Here is a 25967-nt window from a genome sequence, read left to right as displayed (position 1 = left end):
CTCAGGGGCTTGGGTCAGACCCTGCCTGGAATTGGTAGCTAAGGTCAGAAGCTTGACTTGTCAGTCAGGGCTGCTGACCACTGGATCGCCATTCTAAAACTGTCCATTAGGCGAGATCTGAGAGTCCATGTACCACCTAATGAGGCCTGTGAGATGGTCACTATAGCAAAGCTCTTCTGAAGCCTGAGTCTTTCAGTTCCGCCTGTGTGAACTTCCTGTGTTGGCCCTCTTCAAACCCCAGTCATCATCTCAGGATAACCTCAGGGTCCTTGGGAGTTTCTCTTCTTCATTCGTTCCTAGCTCTCTGACTGCAGCTCTTTCAGCTTCGTGTCTCTCACCCTTCTTCACATTACACACTGTGCTGTGCTTCCTCGAAGCCTCTCACCTCAGGCCTCCAGAAGATACATCCAAACAGCTGACAGATATGTGGTCTAGCACCTCTCCCTTACAGCTAGTGACGTTCTAGTCCAGTGTCTGAGAGACTTGAAAGCGCCTGTTGTTTCCTGTTTTTATTCTCTGTTGTATAAGGCTACTCCTGCCGCAGGATTCTAAACGCTGCTCTGAAGTGCTTCTCTGGATGACAGTGTTTATTCAGATCCAAGGTAGACAGTGGATGGGAAGGAGGCTCTGGGTCTGTCAGTGGCTGAGGAAACAGACAAGGTACGCATAGGCACAAGGCTATGGAGTCTGTCAGTATGTGAGGAGACACGATAGGTAAAGTATTAGTCTCTGTGTCTAATCTGGACCAACGTGGCAGTGGGCACAGATCTGGGTGTGTCAATGACCAAGAAGACATGGTAGGTTCAGGGCTGGGATTCTGGATCTGTCCTTTTATGAGTAGACAGGATAGGTAGAGGTCTGAGCTCTGGTCTGTCAGTGTCTTAGGAGATGGTAAGTAACGCTGTGAGGTTCTGGGTCTGTTACTGACTTAAAAGACAGGTTAGATAGGCATGAGTTAATGGGTCTGTCCTTGACCCAGGAGACAAGGCGGGCACAGGAATGAGGCGCTGGTCTACCAATTTCTGAGGAGACAGAGTGGGATAGGTATGAGGCTCTGTCAGTGTCTGAGGAGACAGGGGAGGCACAGGTATGAGGCTCTGGGTCTGTCGGGGCCTGAGGAGACAGAGGAGACACAAGTGTGTGGTTTGGAGTCTGTTAGTGTCTGAGGGGATAAGTCCTGGGTCTCTCGGTGTTTCAACAGGTAAGTTCAGTAGAAGTATGAGCGCTTGGTTTGCTGGCATCTGAGGAGATGAGGCATGGCACAGGTATGAGAGGTACTAAATTTCCCGATCGGTGTCTGAGGCAATAAGGTAGCACAGGTATGAGGGCTTGGTCTGCCAGCGTCTGAGGAGATGGCATTGCGAACACGTCTGAAGGTCTGTGAAGAAGGTGTCTGAGGAAACAGGTTTAGTTTAGCACAGATTGGGAGCTCTTTTGTCAGCACTGAGGAAGTAGGAACTGCCACAGGTCACGATGAGGCAGCTTAAGCACAGGTATGAAGCCCTGGCTCTGTCAACACTGAGAAGGCAAAGCTGTCTGTCTGCCAGTGCTGAGGAGACAGGAGCTGACGGATGACAGAGGTATGAGGCCTTTGGTCTGCCAGGAAGAAAAGGCCAACCCTGGTAACATCTCTGGCAATGGCTTTGATCGGTGTCGTGTGGAGAGTCACTACCACTGGGCTGCTGACTCTAGAAGAGTTGTGTTGGGTCAAGCCCTACAGGCTGTACCCATGGAAGAGTGGCTTTGCTGGAACAGGTGTGGCCGGAGGGAGGGGTAGGGTGTGCCTACCCTCCTTCAATGCCCTCTCCTTCTCTCCTAGTGGGTAGGTGGCCGCTACTCGCTGTGGTCAGCCATTGGACTCTCCATCGCTCTGCATGTGGGTGAGTTTTCCTGAGCCGCCTGCAGGGGGCAGCACTGCAGTGTGAGGTTGACAGAGCCATGAATTCCTTGCATATCCCACACACAGGCTTCTGGCCTCTGTGCTCCTGCCTACAAACATTTATCTTTTAGTACTGGGAGAAGGAACTGGAGGGTCAATATCATGCTCGGGGCCAGCTCTGAAGACAGAGGGCTTTCTTCGGGCCCCTTCTCCCGGGTCCCACTTTTCCTGGTTCCAGAAGAAACTATAGCCAACCTCCGGAGGGATATGGGAGTGGCACTTGTGCTGACGCTGCTTTTGTGTCACAGGTTTTGACCACTTTGAACAGCTGCTGTCCGGGGCTCACTGGATGGTGAGTGCTTGGGTGACCTGAGATGTATGGGTCCTGCCCATCCTTCCTCTCCCTGCCAGCTGCTCAGCCCCATTCACCTTACTGTTCTTTCAGGACCAGCACTTCATGAAGACGCCCCTGGATAAGAATGCCCCCGTCCTGCTGGCTCTCCTGGGCATCTGGTATATCAACTTCTACGGCTGTGAGACCCACGCCATGCTGCCCTATGACCAGTACATGCACCGCTTTGCTGCCTATTTCCAGCAGGTACCAGCCTCTGGGCGGGGCTTCAGGGGGTCGGGTAGCAGGTGCCAGTGCCTTGCCTTGTGCTTGGGTATGGCTGTGGTTCATCTGTCTCTGCTGCTGGGTTCATGGCACATCTTGGTACCCAAGTCCTGTTCCACCCATGTTATCAGCTGGATTTCACCACTGTGAGAGGCGCCCAAGCCAGACACATCCTGGATTGGTTGTGGGCATGTGTCTTCCTCTTTGGCTCTCTTCTGTCATTGCTGTTTTTGGGTGGTGGTGTGAGCTAGGACCCGTGACCTATGCTGTGACCCAGGTGTGCTTCGTTCACCTGGATGGATGTGTCCCAGAGAATTTACAGCCAAACCTTTCCGTATTTGTAAGCACATGTGACAAAAATTAGCACTCTTTGGGGCCTCTGATCCCGTGACCGGCCCTATTGTTCGGTCTGGGCACACCTACCTGCTCACAGTCTCCTCTCTCCTTTTCCTTTAACTCGTCTTTGTATGTTTCTGTGTGACTGAATGCCATATGGGTGCAAGGTGCCCATGGAGGCCAGCAGAGCTCAATGGAGCTCCTGGAACTAGAGTGGCTTACTCGGCTGAGTAATTGTCTCACTGCCTCCGCCTGCTAACCTCGGCCTAGTCCTGGAAGCTTCTAGCCTCCGCACAATCTTATCTGGGCCTTGAATGTTTCAGCCTCTGAAACTTCCTGCTCAAAAAGCTCACTCCTTCCTCGTTCTTTCTGAGCTCTGGCTGGCTGATTCAACTCAGCTGTTGGAGCTCAAACTCCTCTCCAGGCTGACTGCTTCAGTCTGGCTTCTCTCAGTTTCTTACTGAATTGCTCTCATTGAGCTCATATGGACTCTGGCGATCCGTTCTAATCCTCTGGCTCCTTCTCATGCTCTGGCTCGTTCTGTCTTCACCTGTGTCTAGCTTGTTCTCTCTGTAACCTGTCTCTGTAAAACTCTCCCAGTAAAACTGCGTCCTTCTCTTTTCTGCACTGTCTCCAAGTAGCTTTTCTTTTCCTCTCTCTTATGAGAGTTGGGCATATCCTAGTCTGTCGAATATTTCTTTTTTTTTTTTTTAACATTTATTTATTTCATGTATGTGAGTACACTGTAGCTGTCTTCAGACACACCAGAAGAGGGCATCAGACCCCATTACAGATGGTTGTAAGCCGCCATGTGGTTGCTGGGATTTGAACTCAGGACCTCTGGGAGAGCAGTCTGTGCTCTTAACCACTGAGCAATCTCTCCAGCCCCTGTCGAATATTTCTGATTCATCACTTTGTCTGCCACTCAACTAGACATCGCTTTCAAACATGGGTGCTTCCTTCTACAAACTAACTTTACCTTCATAGTTTGGGATTAAAAGTGTGTGCCAAGAGCCAAGCCACACTACAACTAGGAACATGTTTTGTCAGTAAATTTCACAATCTTGGGGCTCACAGTGTGATCAAATATCCTGCAACAACCTTCCATGCATTTTCACAGTTCTAAAAGTAAATACGTTTTGACTTCTCAATTCACATGATTTTCTGGGTCAAGAGAGCAGTGGGCCGTCTTCCTGGGCTACCTTAGGCCACCTATAGGAAGGACAAATAAAGTGATCCTCCTCCTGTCTCCAGGTCCATCTCGTGGTCCTTATAGTAGTCTTAACAACAAAAAGCTCAGGAGACTGAGGCCCCACATTTACAGGAGTCCCCCCCATGAAGCTGATTAAGGCACCCCAGGAAGGATCCAGGCAGTTTGTGACAGGCACATCTTACAGGTATAGAATTGAGCCTTTGTCCTCATTACAGGGTGACATGGAATCCAATGGAAAGTACATCACCAAGTCTGGAGCCCGGGTTGACTACCAGACAGGCCCCATTGTGTGGGGGGAGCCAGGGACCAACGGTCAACATGCATTCTACCAGCTTATCCACCAAGGTAGGGCCCGTCTGTCCTGGGCAATTGATGTGATGCCTGGCAGGATGAGGATGGGACAGCAGGGACCTCCCGCTTAGGGTAGTGGCTTCCTATCGGCTGCTTGGGTAGCTTCCATGGGCTTAGGGTTGTATGGATGACTACTGTCCCCTTGCTCTTAACAGGCACCAAGATGATACCCTGTGATTTCCTCATCCCTGTTCAGACCCAGCACCCCATACGGAATGGTCTGCATCACAAGGTAAGAAGCCTGCCTGGACAGTTCTTGTACTTCTTAGGATCATGGGAAAGCCCTCCTGCAACTGCCCCTCTCAGCAGCTAGATTAAGTCTCTCACTGCCATAGCAGATGACTACAAGTTTACTGCCTTGAAACCAGAGAACTAGAAGCCCGGTTGGAGGGGTTGGGGATTTAGCTCAGTGGTAGAGCGCTTGCTAGGCTCTGGGTTCGGTCCCCAGCTCTGGAAAAAAAGAAAGAAAAAAAAAAAGAAGAAGCCCAGTTGGGTTCCTATCTTGTAGAAGTATGGGCCAAATTGAAGCTGAATTAATTTCATCTCTGCTACTGTGAGAAAAGACTATAAGCAAAAGCAGCAACCCTGGGGCTTACAGGTCACAGTCCATGATTGGGAGAAGCAAGGGCAAGAACTTCAAGTAGAAACCATGGGTGAATCCTGTTTGCTGGCTTCTTCTTGGGCTCATGCTTAAGCTAGTTTTCTTGTACAGTCAGGCACCTCCTACGTAGGGATGGTGCTGCCCACAGTGGGCTGGGGCTTCGTGTATCAATTAACAATCATGACAATCCCCCACAGACCAATCTGAACTGGGCAGACTCAATTGACCCTCACATTTCAGGTGACTTTAGGCTAAGTCAGGTTGACAAGTCAAAGCCTAGAAAACAGCCAGACTTGGAAAATACTTGTTCATTCAGGTTTCAGGCAGAACCTTCTTCTCTGAGGACCGTGTTCTGGTTCCTTACTGGCGGCCGAGTGTCTCCGTGTCTTTCGTTTTGTAACAGGGTCACACAGTGCAACTCAGCCTGGCCTTGAACTTGGTAATCCTCTCCTTTGGCCTTGTGAGGGTATCGATTGCGAGGCGTGTGTCCTCTGTACTGGGATACAGCACTATTGACTTGATTCAACTAGAAAAGGGAGTCAATGCCTCTCCCTCTTAAAGTCTTAAAAGACGGTCATTAGCAGGATCCCTTATTACATACTGAATATTCCATTAGGCAGCTTGATGAGGTAGTGTACACCGTGATTGTAGGTGTTCAGGAGATGGAGAAGGAGGATCTGCCAGTTGAGGGCGGCCTGAGTAACTTAGCAAAAACCTGTCTCAAATTTAAGAAAGGATAGACTTGTAGCTTAGTAGAGGGCACTTGGATTCCATCCCCTGAAGAAAAAAATGAATAGTTTTCACTGTCACCCTCCTGTGTCATCCCATGTGGCCTCCTTCCTCCAGCCGAGCTAGGCAGTGAGTGGACCATGCTGAAACAGAGGTGGACTGGCCCATCTCTGTTGGTGCTTGCTACTGTAACTATGTGTCTCTCTCTTGTCAGATCCTCCTGGCCAACTTCTTGGCCCAGACTGAGGCCCTGATGAAGGGGAAGTCGCCAGAAGAGGCCAGGAAGGAGCTCCAGGCTGCCGGAAAGAGCCCAGAAGAACTGGAGAAACTCTTGCCACACAAGGTCAGCCTTCCTCCTGAACTTCAGCCTTAGGGTGACGTCCAGGGGCTAGAGGGATGACATCGAGGGGTCAGGGTAGGGGTCCATGGTTGTTTGTCCTACACAGCCGGAGGGTCTGTTTCCCCAGAGTAAATGTTCCACTCTCTGGGGCGGAGTGCCTTCCTCTTCAAAAGCTTGGAGACCAGAATTAGCCTGGGGACTTTCTCCCCTGCCCACTATATTTTGGCAATATTCTTTCTCTTCTTTCAGTTCCTCCCCGATCCACCTACCCAACCAACTTTATATTCTTCCTATAAATAGGTAGTAGGTAGGTAGGTAGGTAGGTGTGGGTGGATGGATGGATAGATGGATGGATAGATAGATAGATAGATAGATAGATAGATAGATAGATAGATTAGATTAACAGATAGTGTTTTAGTTAGATTTTTACTGCTGTGAACAGACACCATGACCCAGGTTCAGAGCTTCAGCCCAGCATCATCTTCAAAGAGGACAGCATGGCAGCCTGTAGGCAGCCATGGTGTAGGAGGAGCTAAGAGTTCTATGATTCTGAAGGCAAACAGAAGACTGGCTCCCAGGCAGCTAGAACCAGGCTCTTAAAGCCCATGCCTACAGTGACACACGTACGCCAACAAGGCCACAACTACTCCAAGGCGTCACCTCCTACTAGTGCCACTCCCTGGGCCAAGCACAGACAAACTACCACAGACCGACAGACAGAAAAAGCAGAAGAAGTTATTGAAAACAACACTATAAAACCATGGAGTCTGTTTTCTGTTGACCCGTGCTGTTCCTTGGTGTGTGTCTGGTCCTGGAATGGGTTCATAGATTTAGTGTCACTGTTTTGAAGAAAACCCATTTCCCCTTTCCCAGCAGCTAATTTTGCAGCTAGTTTATAGGCTGGACTTCCTGTCTGCTTTTCCTCCTCTGTGGTGGAATTCTGTCTGAGTTTCTAAGTGCATTGGCTCTGTTGGGTCCGGAAGACACCGTTTCCTTAAAGTCATCCACCACCTTTGCTCTTAGAATCTTTCCAGCTCCTCTTCTGCAGAGACTCCTGAGCCTTGAGGGGCCGGATGTGTATGGACACCTCATGTAGGGCTGAGTGCTCCCGAGCCTCTGCCCATCGCGGAGGACGTTTCTTGTTTCCTGCAGGTCTTTGAAGGAAACCGGCCAACCAACTCAATTGTGTTTACCAAGCTAACACCCTTCATTCTGGGAGCACTGATTGGTGAGTGGGGAGGGGAAGGATGGGCTGGCTCGCTTGGGGTCACTGGATGAGGAAAGAGAGGGGGCCGGGGGGTCGGAAAAGGGGGGGGGTGGAGAGAGAGAGAGAGAGAGAGAGAGAGAGAGAGAGAGAGAGAGAGAGAGAGAGAGAGAGAGAGAGACACGCTCGATCTCATAGGCACTGTCTGTTGTTTCCTCTGCAGCCATGTATGAGCACAAGATCTTCGTTCAGGGCATCATCTGGGACATCAACAGCTTCGACCAGTGGGGGTGAGTTGCTGAGGGATCCCCCTTGTGCTTTTGGATCGTCTCTAGAATGTGGCTCATCCTCCTCTTCCACCCTCCCCCTCACAGAGTGGAGCTGGGGAAGCAGCTGGCCAAGAAAATTGAGCCAGAGCTGGACGGCAGCTCTGCCGTAACCTCCCATGACTCCTCCACTAATGGACTGATCGGCTTCATCAAGCTGCAGCGCGACACCAAAATAGATTAAGCCCAGCCGCGGCCCTCCTGACTTCGTGTCCCTTCTCGCCTATGCACTGCATGGTCCTGCCCCTCCCTGCCCAGAGTGCGTACCACCGGACTTGGACCACGAGGCTTTTGGGAGAAGCTGGTCTGGAGCTGCTGTCCGCCCCCTCTGTGCACCCTCCCCCTGTTGAAGCAGGCGGAAGGGCTCTGATGCTGACGCCATGTTGTTCTGACCTGTATTCACATCCCAGCTAGAATAAAGACACCCAGAGGAGGCATGGGCTCAGCCTCTCAAGTTTACTGAGGTGGTGCTTTATCTGTCGGGTGTGGGTGACCCTGCCTCTGCGTTTTTTCGGGGCTGGGGACCGAACCCAGGACCTTGCGCTTCCTAGGCAAGCGCTCTACCACTGAGCCAAATCCCCAACCCCTCTGCGTCAGCTCTTTACTCAGTGGTGGGCTGGTCCAGGAGAAGAGGGGACAGCTGGGTGATAGGGGTGCACGCTTTTAATCCCAGCACTTGGGAGGCGGAGGCAGGCCTGAGTTCAAGGCCAACCTGGTCCACAGAGTGAGTTCCAGGATAGCCGGGACTACACGGAGGAACCCTGTATACAAAAACAAGCAAAAAAAAAAAAAAAAAAAACAAAGGGCTTGGGTAGGGTGGGGACAGGGATCTGCAGTTGATCAACTTGATCTGCGGGGCAACTTGATCTCTAGTCAAGTGTTCACCTCCTCCTACTCCTCACCTTGGTGATGTGGAAGAAGTAATTCTGCTTCACTGGGCAAGTTTTTGTTGTTTTTTTATTTCTATTTGGTTTTGGTATTAAAACCGGGAAATGGGACTGGAGAGACGGTTAAGAGCACTGACTGCTCTTCTAGACGTCCTGAGTTCAATTCCCACATGGTGGTTCACAACTATCTATAATGGGATCCAATAACCTCTTCTGGTGAGTCTGAAGACAGGGACAGTGTACTCACATACATAAAATAAACAAATCTTAAAAACAAACAAAAAACCCTTAAACCCTTCAAAAGACAGTTTGAGCAGGGTGTCATTACTCACACTCACATCCTGGCTGTCAGTAAGTCCCTGTGAGACTGAGTGACAGTCTCGCCATTCTACTTTCCTCCGAGTTAATTAGGCCCAGGGGATGGCCAGTCAGTAAAAAGACTTGGTACACGTCTTGGGGTTTCACTGCTGTGGAGAGACACCGTGACCATGGCAGCTTTTATAAAGGACAACATTTCGTTGGGGTTGGCTTACAGTCCATAGTTCTCATCTTTTATGTCATGGCAGAAAACATGGTGCTGGAGAAGGGGCTGAGAGTTCAACATCTTGATCTGAAGGCTGCAGAAGGAGTGCTACACTAGGCCTAGCTTGAGCAAGTTAAAGCCCACCCCACCGCCCCACCCCCACCCTGCAGTGACACACCCTTCAGCAAAGCCTCACTTCCTAATACTGCCACTCCCTGTGGGCTAAGCATTCAAACTGGAGTCTAAGGGGCTGGGGGGCCATTCCTATCCAACCCACCACTGTACACAAGCTTGGTCACTGAAGGGGTCTTTCTGCCATGCTTTGGAGGAAAAAGGACACAACCATGTGAGGTCTAGAGTGTGGCCACTGCTACCATCCAAGGAGACCAAGGATGTTTGACAGGGGCAAGGTGGGACTGGCCACTGGATTTAGGGCAGGTGGAGAGATGGAGATAATAAATTGGTAAGTGAATGCTTTTCCAGGCGGGAGATCTCTGCACACAGCAATTCTGTGGGCAAGTTGTACAGTAACAAACTGCCTTTTATACACTGATTAAAGGGTAAAGGGAAGCTCAGGAGAGGTTGTGTGGGACACCTCCTGGAGCTAAAGGCGGATAGGACAAAAGGGAAGCCGGGTGAGGGTTGGAAGCTCTTCCAGGGTCCGGGAGCAAAACGCAGTAGTAGCATTTAAAACTACACACAAGTCACCTGAATTTGATCTATGACACCTACATAAAGGAAGATGGGGTGAATTGATCCTAAACAACTTAGTCATATATATTATGGCAAGCACACACACATACACATGCGCACACACACACACACACACACACACACACACACACACATGCACTCACACGCGCATGTTCATGCACACACACATCCAGTAACAAAATGTAAATGGTACTTAATTTAAGGCTAGCATGGGCTGTGTGAGCAAGTTCCAGGTTTGTCTACACAGTGGATATGTGTCTCGAGAAAAGGGTGCTAGGTCTCAGGTATAGGTCAGTGGTTAAGCATACTCAAGGATTGGGTTCAATCTATTATGTGCACACACAGGCATGACTACTTGTGGGGTAAACAGTTTCTCCAAGGGTTATGTGTTAAAAGCTTGTGTCCAGCAGGTGGCACTATTGGAAAGTAGAAGGTGAGGCTCGGAGAAAAATGACTCCCTTGAGAGGGAAAGCGGTGACTTTGAGAGGTTTTGCTGCTGACTCTTCTTTCCCTGTATCCTGGCTGCCACCTTTGTGTAAATGACAGTCTCTAACGTTCTTACACTGCCATGGTTTCTCAAAGCAGTGGAACCCATGTGTGCTAGTTCCCTATCTGTTCCTGTGACTAAACATCGAGGAGGAGAGGGTTTATTTGGCTTATACTTCCCAGTCATGATCTATTATTGAGGGAAATAGGTCCTAGAAGGAGTCAACTGTTTGCTGGCTTGCTCCCCGGCGTGCACGCGCGCGCGCGCGCGCGCGCGCGCGCGCGCGTGTGTGTATGTGTGTGTGTGTGTGCGCGTGTGTGTTACAGTAGGCATTAACTACCCTGATCTATGTAATTCCCGGATTGAGGATTCTCAGGTAACTTTAGGCTGTGCTAAGGTAACAAGGCTAACCAGGACACCACAACCTGACAACCATAAAGAAGAACAAATCGTGACTTCGTTAAGTGGGCTTTTCACAGTAATAAAAATAAATACTGGCCCCATGAGTGTTACTGCAGCAAAACCAGAAGAGTCTACAATGTCACCCAGCACGCCTCGGGCATTACTGTAAACAAGCAAGTTAAGGGCAAGATTCTAGCCAAGAGGATCAATATGTGGCAGATTGAGCAAGCACATCAAGCACTCGAAGAGCGGAAACAGCTTCCTGGAGCGGGTGAAGGAGAACGATCAGAAGAAAGAGGAAGCCAAAGAGAAGGGCAGCTGGGTTCAGCTGAAGCGCCAGCCTGCACCACCCAGAGAAGCCCACTTTGTGAGGACTAACGGAAGACAGCCTGAGCTGCTGGAGTCCATTCCATACGGATTCACGGCCTAATGGACAAAAAGGAAATAAAGGACCCGGACTGCAAAGTGTTTTCAAAAAACAAACAAAGAAAGAAGCAAATACTGGGATGGCAAGAATGAGACTTTTATCTGATTTTTTTTTTTTTTTTTAAGATTTACTTATGTATACAGCGTTGCACCTGCATGTACATGTGCAGGCCAGAAGAGGGCACCAGATCTCATTATAGATGGTTGTGAGCCACCATGTGGTTGCTGGGGATTGAACTCATGACCTCTGGATGAGCAGACAGTGCTCTTAACCTCTGAGCCATCTCTCCAGCCCCCTTTATCTGATTCTTTTTTTTTTTTTTTTTTTTCCGGAGCTGGGGACCGAACCCAGGGCCTTGCGCTTCCTAGGCAAGCACTCTACCACTGAGCTAAATCCCCAACCCCTTTATCTGATTCTTATATGGATTTAAAAAATACACCTTAGGCTGGAGAGATGGCTCAGTGGTTAAGAGCACTGATTGCTCTTCCAGAGGTCCCGAGTTCAATTCCCAGCAACCACATGGTGGCTCACAACCATCTATAATGCACATCCAATGCCCTCTTCTGGTGTGTCTGAAGACAGCAACAGTGTTCTCACATACATACAATAAATAAATCTTTAAAAAAAATAAATAAAAAATAAAAAAAATAAAAAATACACCTTGAGATCAAAGACACAGCTCAGGGGTTAAGAGTAGATTCTGCTCTTGCCGAGGACCCAGTTGTGTCCGGTCACCCCAGCTTGCAGCTCACAACCACATAGAACTCCAGCTCCAGAGGATCCAATGCCTTCAGGTAACCTGCACTGATATGCACAGACATAGACATACGTGCACACTCACACAAATGAAAAGTTTATCTCATCTGTCTATTCATCCCTTCTAATTGCAATTCCCAGCACATGTGACCACACACACATACACTCTGCACCTTGAGAAACACTAGCTGAGATAAGACACCTGCCAAGCCAACTTTGCTGATTCACCTGAAGTGAACGTCACAGTCAGACTTTACAGAGCCTCGAGTCTGCCACTTTAGTAAGGGGATAAACCAAGACCGATCATCAGAACAAGCCAGTTTCACCTCTAATCTCTGGATGAATGGGGTTGAGAACAATCATTGTAAGGCGTGTGGTGTCCTCCACTCAGGTTAAAACAACACTGTCCCAGCATTTGGAAAGTAGTATTTATAGCTTCTTTTACTTGCTCGTGTGTGTGTGTGTGTGTGTGTGTGTGTGTGTGTGTGTGTGTGTGTAGGACACAGAATAACTTCACGTGTCATTCCTCTGGTCCTGTCAGTCTTTTTGTTTTTGTTTATAAAGACAGGGTCTGGGGCTGGAGAGATGGCTCAGTGGTTAGGTTAAGAGCACCCGACTAGGGGCTGGGGATTTAGCTCAGTGGTAGAGCGCTTGCCTAGGAAGTGCAAGGCCCTGGGTTCGGTCCCCAGCTCCAGAAAAAAAGAAAAGGAAAAAAAAAAAAAAAAAAAAAAGAGCACCCGACTACTCTTCCAGAGATCCTGAGTTCAATTCCCAGCAACCACATGGTGGTTCTCAACCACCTGTAAAGAGATCCGATGCCCTCTTCTGGTGTATCTGAAGACAGCTACAGTGTAATAAATGAATAAATCTTAAAAAAAAAAAAAAAAAAAAAAAAAAAAAAGACAGGGTCCTAGTAGCCTGAAAGTTACTGATCAGGTTGGTTGATCCAGTCCCAATTTCAGTGTTGTTTATTTGTTTGCTTTGAGATACTCTCAAACCATAACCAGGACTGGCCTGAGTTTCATTCACTCTGAAGTCCAAACTGTACCCAGAGTTCACCCTGACCTGGCAGTACATGTTTTTCAAATGTGCTTATTTTGTTTAGTAAAACACCACTAAAGTTTTCATTATTTTCTTTCACCGGCACCGTGTGTGTTCCTGGTACTCGAGGAGGCCAAAAGAAAGAATTGGCATTGGATCCCCTCCCTACCCTCCTCTGAATACTGGAGTTGTAGGCAGTTGTGAGTAACCTATGTATATGATCAACTTTTTTTGTTTTGTTTTGCCAGGCACGGTTTCTCTGTAACAGTCCTGGACTCGTTTTGTAGTCTGCTGGCCTTGAACTCATAGACGTTTGCCTGCTGCGAGCAACCATGCTCCAGCACATGCTTAATCTTCACATCTTTTTTTTTTTTCTCGGAGCTGAGGACGGAACCCAGCTAGGCAAGCGCTCTACCACTGAGCTAAATACCCAACCCCACATGCTCAATCTTAACCTCATTCTTCATACGCATTTTAAATCTTTAAAAATTAAGAGATTTAATTTTACAACGTGAGGTGGGGCTGGAGGTTGACTGACTGCTCTTCCAGAGGATCCAGATTCAATTCCCAGCACCCACAGGGCAGCTCATAATTATTGAAACTCCAAGAACTGACACCCTCACACAGACATACATGCAGGCAAAACACCAATACACACGAAATTAAAAAAAAATTACAAAAAAATTAAGGGCTTTTTTGTTAGTTTCTTGTTGATTGCCAATACCGTCATACTGTTTTCAGTTGTCAATTTCTGGTTAAACCTTTTTGGAGACCCTTTCTCAGGCTATCGGAAGTAAAACAGGTGGTCTCCGCCCAGGACACGGGCCAGCCGGAGCGCGTGCGCGGATAACGTTCCCTGTCAGCCACCGTAGCTCGCGCTGTCACGTGGAGAACCCAGTTGTTATGGCGGCCGTCAGGAAGCCGGTGCTGCTGGGATTTCGAGACTCGGCGGTGAAGGGCTGCCCCAAGGGACCCGCCGCCTGGACGGCTAGCAAGATAGGCGGCGTTCCGGTGAGTGTGGCTGCGAAGCCTTGGCGGAGGCTGTGACCGGGCCGGTGGGGAGGGTGTCCCTCGGGAGGGAGCGAAGTGAGTCCCCGGGGTCTGAGCAGCTGCCCCGCTCCCCAGGACGCCCTGCCGGCCGTTACTGCCCCGGGCCCGCGGTGTGACCGCTGCGCACAGCCGCTCGCGCTCGTCGTGCAGGTGTACTGCCCGCTGGAAGGCTCCCCGTTCCATCGGCTTCTGTACGTTTTCGCCTGTGCCCGTCGGGACTGCAGCGACAACCAGACGCGCAGGTAGGCGAGTTAGTCCTGTAGTGAAGGCTCTTCCCTGGTTGGGGCGGGACGGGGCGGGGCGGGACGGGGCGGGGCGGGACGGGGCGGGTAACGCTAGGTGAGGCTGAACCTCCCGGGTGGAACCCTCACTGCAAATGTCTTGCCTCTAAGCTGGAAGGTGTTCCGCTCCCAGTGCCTGCAAGTGCCAGAGAAAGAGACTCGGAACGGACAGGTAAAGCGATTCTGATCGTCACACTATGTTTTTCTATAATTTGAGGATCTTTTCCAGCAACTCGTTGTAAACTTCTGTCGATCTGTTTTTGAGACACAGCCTCCCCCTCTCTAGTCCAAGCTGGCCTTTAACTCTCAGAAATAAGTTGGCTTAAATCTTCCCTGGTCCTGTGATTACCGCCATGAACCACCACGTCGTATTTAAGACAGTTAAAAAGTATTTATGTACTGTATGTATGAATGATCTATCTGTATATACACTTGCATGCCAGAAGAGGGCATCAGACTCAGTGTAGATGGTGAACTCATATGAGGTTGTTGGGAATTGAATTCAGGATCTCATGAAGAGAGGACAGTGCTCTTAACCAGTGAGCCATCTCTTAAGTCCCTTAAGACAGTTTTTAAAAAGATTGTTTTCTTTTAAAAAAGAGATGGTTCGGCAGCTAAGATTGCTTGTTGTTCTTTCAGAGGACTCTGGATCAAATTTCAGCACTCAGATGGCAGTTCAAAATCATCTGTAGGCTGGAGAGATGGCCCAGTGGTTAAGATCACTGATTGCTCTTCCAGAGGTCCTGAGTTCAAATTCTAACAATCACATGGTGGCTCACAACCATCTGTAATGAGATCTGATGTTCTCTTCTGGTGTGTCTGAAGACAGCTACAATGTACTTACATATAATAAATAAATTTTTAAAAGAAAGTTTAAAAAATCATCTGTAACTCTAGTTCCAGGGGTTCCCTTTTTTTTTCATTTCTTTTTTTTTTTTTTTTCCGGAGCTGGGGACTGAACCCAGGGCCTTGCGCTTGCTAGGCAAGTGCTCTACCACTGAGCTAAATCCCCAACCCCCTGTTCCAGGGGTTCCAGTGCTTTCTTCTGGCCTCACTGGCACCAGGCACATAGTGGTGCACAGACATTCATTCAGGAAAAACACCCACACACATAAAATAAAAGGGAATCTAGGCCAAGTGGTGATAGCACATGTCTTTAAGCCCAGGACTCCGGAGACAGAGGAAGGTGGATTTCTGAGTTTGAGGCCAGCCTGGTCTACAGAGCGAAGCGAGTTCTAGGATGGCCAGGGCTACACAGAGAAACCCTGTCTGGAAAAGAGATTGTTTATGTATATGTGTCACACTGTGTGTGTGTGTGTGTGTGTGTGTGTGTGTGTGTGTGTGTGTGTGTGTGCGTGTGTGCGCGCGCGCGCGCGAGAGAGAGAGAGAGAGAGAGAGAGAGAGAGAGATCTTTTGAGCTGGAGTTACAGGTGTTTTGAGAGCTGCTTAATGTAGGTGCTGAGCCATTTCTCCATGCCCTTGTTACAAAACTTTTAAACCTGGTTCTTTAAAGTGCAATGGAATGAACTTTAGTCTTTCAGAATCATCAAATGCTATTCCCTCACAGTTTTGTGACCTTTTCTTAAGATTTAACTTTCAGGGGTTGGGGATTTGGCTCAGTTGGTAGAGTGCTTACCTAGGAAGTGCAAGGTCCTGGGTTCGGTCCCCAGCCCCGGAAAAAAAAAAAAGATTTAACTTTCAGTTACACATATATGCGTGCATTTATGTGATCATCAGTGCAGGTGTCTGTGGAGACAGTGGGTCTTCTGGGCTGCCTGGTATGGGTGCTGGGAATTGAACCCTGGTCCTCTGCAAGGGAAGCCAGTGTTCTTAATCACCAAGCCATCTCTCCAGCTTTTGTGACTTTCTTTTAGTTTATACTTGAGACATGTAGGTTACTGATTTTCTCATTTGAGTAAATATAGGAAAGTGTACATATGCATGAATGTGGATGGCACACATGGCTGTGTGTGAGGCAGAAAAATAATACTTTGATTTTTTTTTTTCTTTTCTTTTTTTTGGAGCTGGGGACCGAACCCAGGGCCTTGTGCTTGCTAGGCAAACGCTCTACCACTGAGCTAAATCCCCAACCCCTGATTTTTTTTCTTTTTCTTTTTTTTTCTTAAATATGGTTAATCTTTTTTATCTTATTTATTTATTTATTTATTTATTTATTTATTTATTTATTTATTTATTTATTTATTATGTATACATCATACAGCCTTCTGCCTGCATGTATTCCTGCAGGCCAGAAGAGGGCACCAGATCTGATTACAGAGCCACCATGTGGTTGCTGGGAATTGAACTCAGGACCTCTGGAAGAGCAGCCAGTGCCCTAAACCTCTGAGCCATCTCTCCAGCCCGATATTTTTTTCTTAAGCTAAGACATTTAAATCTTTTTTTTTTTTGACCCAATTGATAAGATATAATTGCCCACTTAATCATACAAAGCCCGGTGCCATACATCCCTTAAGAACATTAATAGGGGTTGGGGATTTAGCTCAGTGGTAGAGCGCTTGCCTAGGAAGCGCAAGGCCCTGGGTTCGGTCCCCAGCTCCGAAAAAAAACCAAAAAAAAAAAAAAAAAAAGAACATTAATAACAACCTGTAAATACACAGAGCGGAATCTTAACATCAGCCTTCATTGTCCTGCCACAGCTTCTTTCCTTCTCCCTCCTCGACATTTAAATCTTTACTAGCTAACTTGATAGCCTTGGGAAAAAGTCCAGCAAGGACTTGTGGAAGCACATCTCCAAACTGGCCCACCTGGCATGCTACCTCCTGCAGTCAGGATGCTTAGTGTGGTTTGATGAGTGGATGCTGCCCTTGTCACAGAGCCTGGTATGTTGTCTTTATCCACCTGTGTTTCCAGAACAACTTTGCCTCTCTCATGTATCTCTTCTTCTTGTCTCTCTTTCTCTGCTTAGTTTAGGGACAGGGTCTGGATCCATACTTCAGGGTAGCCTAGAAATCCATGTCACCCAGACTGACATCAAACTCATAGCCATCATCCTGCCTCAACCTTCCCAGAGTTGACATGAGCTACTGTGTCCAGCCTGTTTCATGGCATTGCTCTCCATTACACTCTTGTCTCTTAGGCAGACCTAAGAGCAGCTAACCCCTGAATACATCTAATCTAACATCCCAGCTGCTAAGGAGTCTGGGAAATGTAGTCCTTTCAATTTTTTAGTCCCTATAATACATGAAGGACAACAGAAAGATTGTGGGACAGATGGGTGAAGATACCTCGACCTATGTGTGCCACGTTGCCCTAGAGAAGAAAAGACAGTGTTTAAATCATCTGTTGAATGGTTGGGGTTTTATCTGGTTTTGGAATTATTTCACTTTACATGTATCAGTGCTTACCTCAATGAATATATGTGCACCACATGCACAGCTGGTATATTTGGAGGTCAGAAGCGGGCAGTGGATTCCCTGGAACTAGAGTTACAGATAGTTGTGAACTGCCCAATCTTGGGTCTTCTTAGATCTCTTAACAACTCTTAAGAACAAGTGCTCTTAATCACTGAGCCATCTCTTTCACTCCAGTTTTGTTGTTTGTGTGTGTTTTGAGACAGGGTTTTCACTCTGGGGGCCCAGGCTGGCCTGGAACTCACAGAGCTCCATCTGCCTTGCCTTGCATGCGCTTGGATTAAATGGATACAGCACCACACGCAACCTTAACATGTTTTTGAGTGGGTAGAATCCAGGAAGTTTAATTGTGCCAGAGAGGAAGGGGCTGATATGCAGGCTCCCTGGGAAAGGTACAGGAATGGGCAGGGAAGCTGAAGGTATCGGTGACGTCACTGAAGTGTGATTGGCCTGTACTCATTGTCTGTTCTTTTAGAATCAGAGTGAAGGCCTTGCCGCTGAGAACTGGTGTGAGGGCTCACATGACTGGGGAAGTGATACCGAGGAGACGCCTCCGCCACCACCCCCAGCAGATTTGGGAAGGGATTCTAATGATGCCAGAGCGCTAGACTGGACTGACAAGCTCCAAGCTCTTCACCTGCAGGATAGTGCCCTGGCTGTTGCCTGCCCTTCCCCTTCAGTCCCCACGGAAGTGCCACAGTTCCAGCCCTATTATATCAGTGTTGCCGAAGAGGATGAGTACGGCAACGTTGCGGATCTTGACCACGCCCACAGCCTCCTGCAGGAGTACCAGCAGAGAGAAGGTGTTGACATGCAGCAGCTGCTCTCCGTGGGGTGAGAGCTCGCACCAAGCTTGAGAGGTGCAGGCAGGAACCTGCCACGGTGGTTCCCTTTTGCTTGGCTCCTCTGGAAAGTTCTAGATTGTGATCGGCTTTTCTGTTTTGCTCCCCTGAGATGAGAAGAGCACATGCTGGCCTGGGCTGTCTGTGTCAGCCAGCCTGCACTACCCGCAGGCCTGCCGCTGAGTGCCCTCAAGAACTGGGCCCAGATGAGCAAACACAAGTCATTGTTGTGACTAACAGGCCGAGCATTTGCTTGGCTTCCTTTTCTGTTCTTTTGTCTGCTCATTTGTTTCTGTGCTGTTTCTGGGTGCTAGGGTTGGAACTAGAGCCTGGAGCATGTTACGTGAGGATCTTACCACTGAGCTGTGTGCATGTACACATGGAGTGCACACGTAGACGTCAGACATGGGAGGGGTCTGCTCTCCTTTCCTGTCCTCTGGTGGGTTGTGGGAAAGGGAGCAAGCACCTGGGCCCACTGAGACATCTGGACCCTGTTTTGATTTTGTTGTCTTGTTTTTGAGACAGAGTCTCATGTAGATCAGGTTGGCCTCAAACTCTGTAGTCAAGGATAACCTTGAATTCCTGATCCTTCTGCCTCCACTGTCTATTGCCACAGCAGGTTGTATGAGGGCTGGGGACTGAACCCAGGCCTTTTTCCTTTTTTCTTTTTCTTTCGGAGCTGGGGACCGAACCCAGTGCCTTGCGCTTGCTAGGCAAGCGCTCTACCACTGAGCTAAATCCCCAAACCCCGAACCCAGGCCTTTTTAACCAGTGGGCAACACCCTTCCAGCTGGGCTACATCCACAGCCTCTTGTCTGACTTTTTTTTCTTTTTTTCTTTTTTGAGACAGGGTTTCCCTGTGTAGCCCTGGCTGTCCTGGAACTCATTTTGTAGACCAGACTGGCCTCCAATTCTCAGCGATCCACCTGCCTTTGCCCCGAGTGCTAGGATCAAAGGCGTGCACTACCATTGCCTGGCTCTGATTTCTTTTTTTTTAAAATTCCTAGCGAGGAATGTGTGTGTGCATTTGTTTATGGGTGCAGGTATGCACGTGCTGCCACAGTTCATGACTGAAATTCAGAGGACCCCTTGTAGGAGCCTTTTCTCTTTTTTTCACCATGTGCATTCTGGGGATTGAACTCAAGTCTTAAACAATAAGTGCCATCGTGCTGAGCCATCGTGCTGGCCGCCTTCTGTTTTCAGTGTCTTTAGAGCAGAGGCAGATGATTGAGAAGAGATGCGCCTTGTTTGGTGGCTCTGCTGTGAGTCCAGAACTGCCTCGGACCCAGAGGCCATGGCAGTTTCAGCTCTCACCTACAAAACGAGAGGGCAGTGCTGTTTCTGTTCTCCTCACAAGCTCTGGTGGGTCCAGTGAGGGCTCCGCCCTAGAAAGACCAAAGCACTAAAGAAGGCAGGAACTGTTGCTTGAAAATTAGCCTCTGACCTCTGTAGCAGAGCCATGGCACCAGTGACCAACCCCCAGCACACACACGACAATTAACGCATTACAGAAAGAGGAAAAGTATGTTGTTCCTCTTGCAAATGCTCCAGGTCCCCAGACACTGATAGTCTCGTGTGGTCTCGCTTCTCTCGTTAGTTGCAGTGATGGGGATGAAAAATACGAGAAGACCAAAGTTAGCAGTGGAGATCCAACGTTTTACAAGTTCATGAAGAGGATCTCTGTTTGCCAGGGGCAGATTCTGAGGTAAGGAAGACACGTTGTCTTTCTGTTGACTGTAGTGCTAGCGTGCTGGTGAGCACCGCGTGGTCCAGGGGCTCATCAAGGTAAGGTGGGAGAGTCACCTGGCCAGCCTTAGAAGCAGTGAGGCACTCATCCTCTTACAGTTTGCTTTCATTATTTTAACTGTGCTGTGCGTTTGTGCACATGACTGCAGGTGCCCATGGAATCCGGAAGAGACAGGTGGTTGTGAGCTGGTCCATGTGGGTGCTGGGAACTTTTCTGTCTTGGAACTGTCTGTAAAGCAGCTCCCTGATTCACACTGAGCCCGGTACAGTCAGCATCAGTTACGATGCTGTTTCCCGTGTGTCTGCCACATGTGCACACGCTACACTGGAGGCTAGAGGAGAATTCCGGGTATCTTACTCTATCACTTTCCCCCTGGTTTATATTTTTATGTGTACATGGGTGAGTTCACGTGCACCATGTGCATGAGGAGCCCGTAGAGGTCAGAAGAGGGCTTCAGACCTCCTGGAACTAGAATTCCAGATGGTTGTGAGCCACCTTGAGGATGCTGGAAAGCAAACCCGGGTCCTTGGCAAGGGCAGGCAGTGCTCTGCAGGCAGTGCTCTTAACCACTGAGCCCATTTCAATTGGTATTTTTGTGCATTTGTCTGTGGTTCTGTTTCTCAGTTCAAAGAAAACAGTAACTCTAAAGACAGAAAACAGAGAAAAATGCTATTTGAGCTGTTGTCTTTCTCTGCAGCTGATTGGTTCAGTAACCACACCCAGGCTGGTCTAGAGGATTTCTTAGGTTGCTTTCCAGATGCTTCAAGTGTAGGAAGGACAAGAGGACCTTATGAGGGTGGAGTTCAACTCCTGCATATAGGCTGAGTTCTCCCTCAGAACGGGCCCAGCTCTGAAAAACCTCATCCAGAAGCTAAGCTAACAGACAGCCTTCCCAGGAGACTGGACATTTGCTCCACAAAACAAGTTCTAATAGGAGCTTAGGCTGCTGAGTGGAGGAAGTTAAGAGCTACAGGGTTTTCACCCAGTGTAACAACCCTGTCCTTCTATGTGGTGTACACACACACACACACACACACACACACACACACACACACATGCACACATGCACACACACGCAGGCAAAACATCCTTACACATAAATAAATAAATACTTTGAAAAAAATTCTGATCATCTTGCCTTCATCTCCAGAGCAATGAGGTGGTATATAGGCCTGCATTGCCATGTTCAGTTTATACAGTAGATAGGCCTGCGTTACTGTACTCAGTTTATACAGTATATAGGCCTGTGTTACCGTACTCAGTTTACTCAGTGCTAGGCATCAGACCCAGAGCTGCACACGTTAAGTAGATAGTCTTGGCACACACATCCTCAGCTTGTGTGTATAATTGTCCCCAACTCCAATTTGTGTGTGTTGGGAATCAAAAAAACAAAACAAAACAAAACAAAACCACGAATGGCAAGCAAGGGTGCTCCCCTAGCCTCTGTTCACACTTTAGGGTGTGTGTGTACGTGCGTGTGTGTGCGCGCCAACAGTTAGTGTCAGAGGCCAGAAGAGACTGTCAAATACCCTGGAGCTGAAGTTAAAAGCAACTGATGTGGATGCTAGGAGATGAACACTGCTCCTGGAGGAGGAGCTCCCACACTTAACCACTGAGCCATCTCTCCAGCTCTAGGATGAAAATCTTGAACTGTGTATCTGTGGGGTTCTTTCCTTTAATTCTATCTGCTGTCACATGGATGATCATCAAACTCTGCTTCTCAGACACGGTAGCAAGTGTTTTCACTTGCTGAACTCTCTCGATGACCCTGACTTTGAACTTCCTGCCTCAACTTCCCAAATATAGGATTTCATTTATGTACCCCATGCCTAGATTTAAAAAAAATATACATAAGAGGGGGTTATACTGGCTTTAGTTAGCCAAATAATATCAATTTCCCTTGATAGCTGGCTGTTGGTAAACATGGGTTATTTGATTTAGGTCTTAATCATAATAAGGTTCCATATTATGCAGTACCTGCAGGTGCATATATGTGCACATATGTGGACATACATCTCTGTGGGTTACATAATGGCTCCGGAAGGGTAATGAAGCCTTACTGGAGGCAGAGTGGAGAGCTGAGGAAGATCCCACTGAAGTCACTGTGATGTTTAGGTATGAAGATAACAGATCAGGTGGTGAGCTTTTACAGACATCCCACCAAGCTGCAGAGGCAAGGTACAGGACCTTGGAGGCCGTGGAGCTGAGGAACAGCACTGGGTTTCCTGGGACTGAGGGTACCTTCCTGTAAGTCACGTCTGAGTCAGGGCCCAGCTGAGCTGAAGATCCTACACAGTTGGCAATGTACACCAAGAGTCCTGTAACAGGCGGAGGTCAGTCAGTCGGGAGCAGTTTGCAGTCAAAGTGAAGCAAGGGCATGGCTCAGCCTGAAGCTGTTCCCTACTCTATGAGTTCCCTACTCTATGAAGTAACTTAGGGCAGGGCTCCAAGACCAGCCTGTTAGTGTCTTGTCCAACCCATCTCACCCCCTCAAGGCTGAGGATAAGTCATTGTCCTAACTCTACAGTCACCTCGGATTCCTAGACGAGCAGTCTTTGAGAATAGAAGGCCCTTCCCGATGAGAGTGAGGGTGAGGCTGTACCCTGGACAGAGATCCTCTGAGAACTGCTCTGCCCTTAAGCAAGGAGGACTCTTTTCCAGACCTCCATTCAGGAGCAGGACAGTTTCAATAAGATGGTGTGTTGTAACTAAGTAATTAGGGAGGTGGGTCTCTTTAGTCTGGTCTACATAGCGTGCTCTAGTCCAGCATCTACATGAGACCCTGTCTCAAAATAAATAGTAGTTATGGAAAGCAGAAAAAGGAGACAACACATTAGGGAGAGTATCATATAAAGGGGTTCAGTGACCCCCAAGTTCATCCCTTTGTGGCTTTCGGTGGCACTGAGCCCAGTGCTAACAAGTCTTCAGTCCCCTCAATGTTCTCCACAGTCAGCAGTGATGCCTTGCCCCAGTGTGGCTTTCCCTGTTGTCTGGTTCTGCTCCTGGTGCTGACAGTGGCCCAGATGTGTTGCTGTGTGTTTTGCTCTGATGAATGATTCTCCTGTTCCTTGCCCTAGGTATTCATGGAGTGGAGAGCCTCTCTTTCTGTCCTGCCCCACATTTGAAGTCTCGGAGGTCCCAGTCTGCAGTGGCTGCGGAGGCCAGAGGGCGTTTGAGTTTCAGCTTATGCCAGCACTGGTCAGCATGCTCAACAGTACTAATCTAGGTAAGAAGGCCTTTACTGAGCTTGTCTATCTCTGACTTTAGTATGGAATTAAAATAAAATGTTTTTTGTTAATTAATTATAGATATTATAAAAGGATTGAGAAGTTAAATTATAAGAAATTTGTATCCCAGCAAAATTCTAATACCATACTAACAACCATTTTGGTAATTTGAGAACAAGCTAATTTACACATAAGGGGTGGAACTATGTAGAGAACTGCCGCCACAGAATTGTCCTCTGACCCCAGATGTGCAGCTACACAGGTACACGCACACCCATACAGGACAAGTATAAGCTAAGTATGTACACTGCTTGTGTGGGCTAGGTATTGCTTCTAGTCCTCCTTCCTCAGGAAACTGAGGCAGGACAGTGCTTGAGGACAATGCATTGAGACTTTCAAAAAGAGAACAAATGAAGGTAGGGTAGGATCTCTTTTGGGGCTGGAGAGAGGGCCCAGTGGTTAAGAAAGAGCTCTGGCTGCTCATCCAGAGGACCCAAGCTCAACTCCCAGCACCTACAAGGCAGCTCATACTACCTGTCATCCCTGTGTAAGGGATCCGATGTTCTCTCTGACTTCCTTAAGCTCATGCATGCATGTGGTTCATATATATATATATATATATATATATATATATATATATATACACACATATATATATATATGTGAAATAAAAAATATAGTTTTACAACAAATTAATATATTGTCAGTTTCATATTCCTATAGTGAAATGTCTGAGGCTAGGGGTGGCCCAGCATGGTGGCCCAGTCTGCCCTACATAGAAATTCCAGGAAAAGCTAACCAGGTTAGCCCTAAGTCTCTGGGCTACACATCATGGCAGAACCACGTGATTAGCAAGGAAACATGTGAGACAGGGCAGGACAGGTCAGGTCTGGTCTCTTAGATTATGACCTGATGACCTAAAGACCTGCCCCACTGGGCCCATCTCCACAAGTTCCCCTCCTCCAAGCCTTCCAGGAGCATCATCTTGGGATTCTGGCCTTGTCTTACCTTTTTGGTATTTATGTAGCTGCTGTGGCTGGCCTGGGACTCACTGGGGAGGCTTTTGTTGTTTTTGTTTTTTGTTTCTTTCCATTTTCCAGGGCTAGGTATTAAAGCTCAGCACTTTCCCTTCCTGTTTCCTTCCTTTTGTTTTTGCAGTCCTGGGCATGGAACCTGCAGCTTGTCCATGCTGGGCAGGCGCTGTGCTGCTGAGCTGTAGCCCTGACGTACAGTCTTCTGTTTTTGTGTTTTTCTGAGACAGGGTTTTTCTGTTTAGCTCTGGCTGTCCTGGAACTCACTCTGTAGACCAGGCTGGCCTCGAACTCAGAGATCACCTGCCTCTGCCTCTGAGTGCTGGGATCAAAGGTGTGTGTCATCTCCACCAATTGAACCTCTTTTTTCTTTTCTTTTTTTTTTTTTAAGATTTATTTATTTATTTTACATATGTGAGTACACTGTAGCTGTCTTGAGACACCAGAAGAGGGCATCGGATCCCCATTACAGATGGTTGTGAGCCACCATGAGGTTGCTGGGAATTGAACTCAGGACCTCTGGAAGATCAGTCAGTGCTCTTAACCTCTGAGCCATCTCTCCAGCCCAAATCTCTTTTTTCCTTAATATTTGTTTATATATGTGCACAGATGTGTGAGTGTGCTCACATGCTACAGCACATGTGTGGAAATCAGAGGGCAAGCCCAGGCACTTTATCCGAGGCAGGCCTTTCTCAGTTGCTGTAGTCCTTGTACTCAGGTTAGCTGGCTTGGGATATCTCAGTCTCTACCTCCCAGCTCTAGGGGGACTAGGATTACAGACCTTGCCTTGTCTGCCTTTGTTTCAGTTTTTCCAAGACAGGAGTTTCTCTCGATAACCCTGGCTGTCCAGAAACCAGAAATGCTGTCAAATTCAGAGATCCACCTACCTCTGCCTTCTGAGTGCTAGGATTAAAAGTGTGCACCAGGACACCCAACCCACCTGGCTTTGTCCGTGGTTCCTGGTCATCCAAACTCAGATGTTAGGCTTGAGCAGCGTGAGCTTTGACTTGCTGGCGTTTCTGGGGTTTTGGTTTTATTCTAAGGAACATTAGTTTATTTGTTATGGCAGTTTACACATACATGTAGATGTAGATGTACATATCCCCACAGCATACATTTACACATGCATCTCGGTGTAGATGTAGTTTCCTTTGGTCTTTGTTTTAGGAGGCAAGGGCATGGTATAGCCTGGGCAGCTTGAACTGCCTGTGTAGTCAGGGGTCACCTTGGACTTCTGAGGCTCCAGTGGTCACCTCACTATGAATGCACCTTTTAACTTTCTCCTTGTGGAATCTAGAGCAAGTGATATTTTTCAGGTCTCACTGTGGAATTTGGGACGATTCTGGTTTACACCTGTAAGCAGAGTTGCTGGCCTCCAAATCAGCAGATGCCCATGGAAGAATTCTGTGTTATACAAGAAGACCCAGATGCATTTTTATTTAAGTAGAACACTTCGTCTTATTTATACAAATTAAAACAAGTTTTCATATTCAAATATTTGTATGTTTACCTCACTTTAGCATCTCCCTTCCCTTGAGACAGGGCCTCACTGTATGTACCCTTAGCTGGACTTGAGCTTGTGGTGT

The 25967-nt window shown here is 48.0% G+C and overlaps 2 protein-coding genes across 4 annotated transcripts in view; both read left to right on the top strand.

Moving 5' to 3' along the window:
* The window catches only part of Gpi (glucose-6-phosphate isomerase), a 31544-nt gene extending 23490 nt beyond the window's left edge, over window positions 1-8054 (top strand). For 2 of the 3 annotated variants that reach the window (XM_063283691.1, XM_063283685.1), the window contains exons 11-19: window positions 1820-1880; window positions 2188-2231; window positions 2325-2477; window positions 4260-4389; window positions 4551-4627; window positions 5940-6068; window positions 7218-7293; window positions 7493-7559; window positions 7644-8054. In XM_063283691.1, coding sequence (XP_063139761.1) covers window positions 1820-1880; window positions 2188-2231; window positions 2325-2477; window positions 4260-4389; window positions 4551-4627; window positions 5940-6068; window positions 7218-7293; window positions 7493-7559; window positions 7644-7779 — 873 coding nt within the window. In that variant the 3' untranslated portion in view covers window positions 7780-8054. 3 annotated transcript variants of the gene reach the window in all.
* A 5650-nt stretch (window positions 8055-13704) lies between these two features.
* On the top strand, window positions 13705-25967 carry Pdcd2l (programmed cell death 2-like). The gene is made up of 7 exons (NM_001109544.1): window positions 13705-13843; window positions 13958-14124; window positions 14275-14335; window positions 18010-18368; window positions 19974-20081; window positions 23201-23349; window positions 25698-25967. Exons 1-7 carry the CDS (start codon window positions 13736-13738, stop codon window positions 25826-25828), a joined length of 1083 nt encoding a protein of 360 aa, NP_001103014.1. The 5' UTR covers window positions 13705-13735; the 3' UTR covers window positions 25829-25967.

The sequence above is a fragment of the Rattus norvegicus genome, chromosome 1 (assembly GCF_036323735.1).
Source record: "Rattus norvegicus strain BN/NHsdMcwi chromosome 1, GRCr8, whole genome shotgun sequence".
NCBI lineage: Eukaryota > Metazoa > Chordata > Mammalia > Rodentia > Muridae > Rattus > Rattus norvegicus.
The sequence above is the reverse complement of the archived record's forward strand: the minus strand, read 5'-3'. Positions and strand labels throughout refer to the sequence as shown.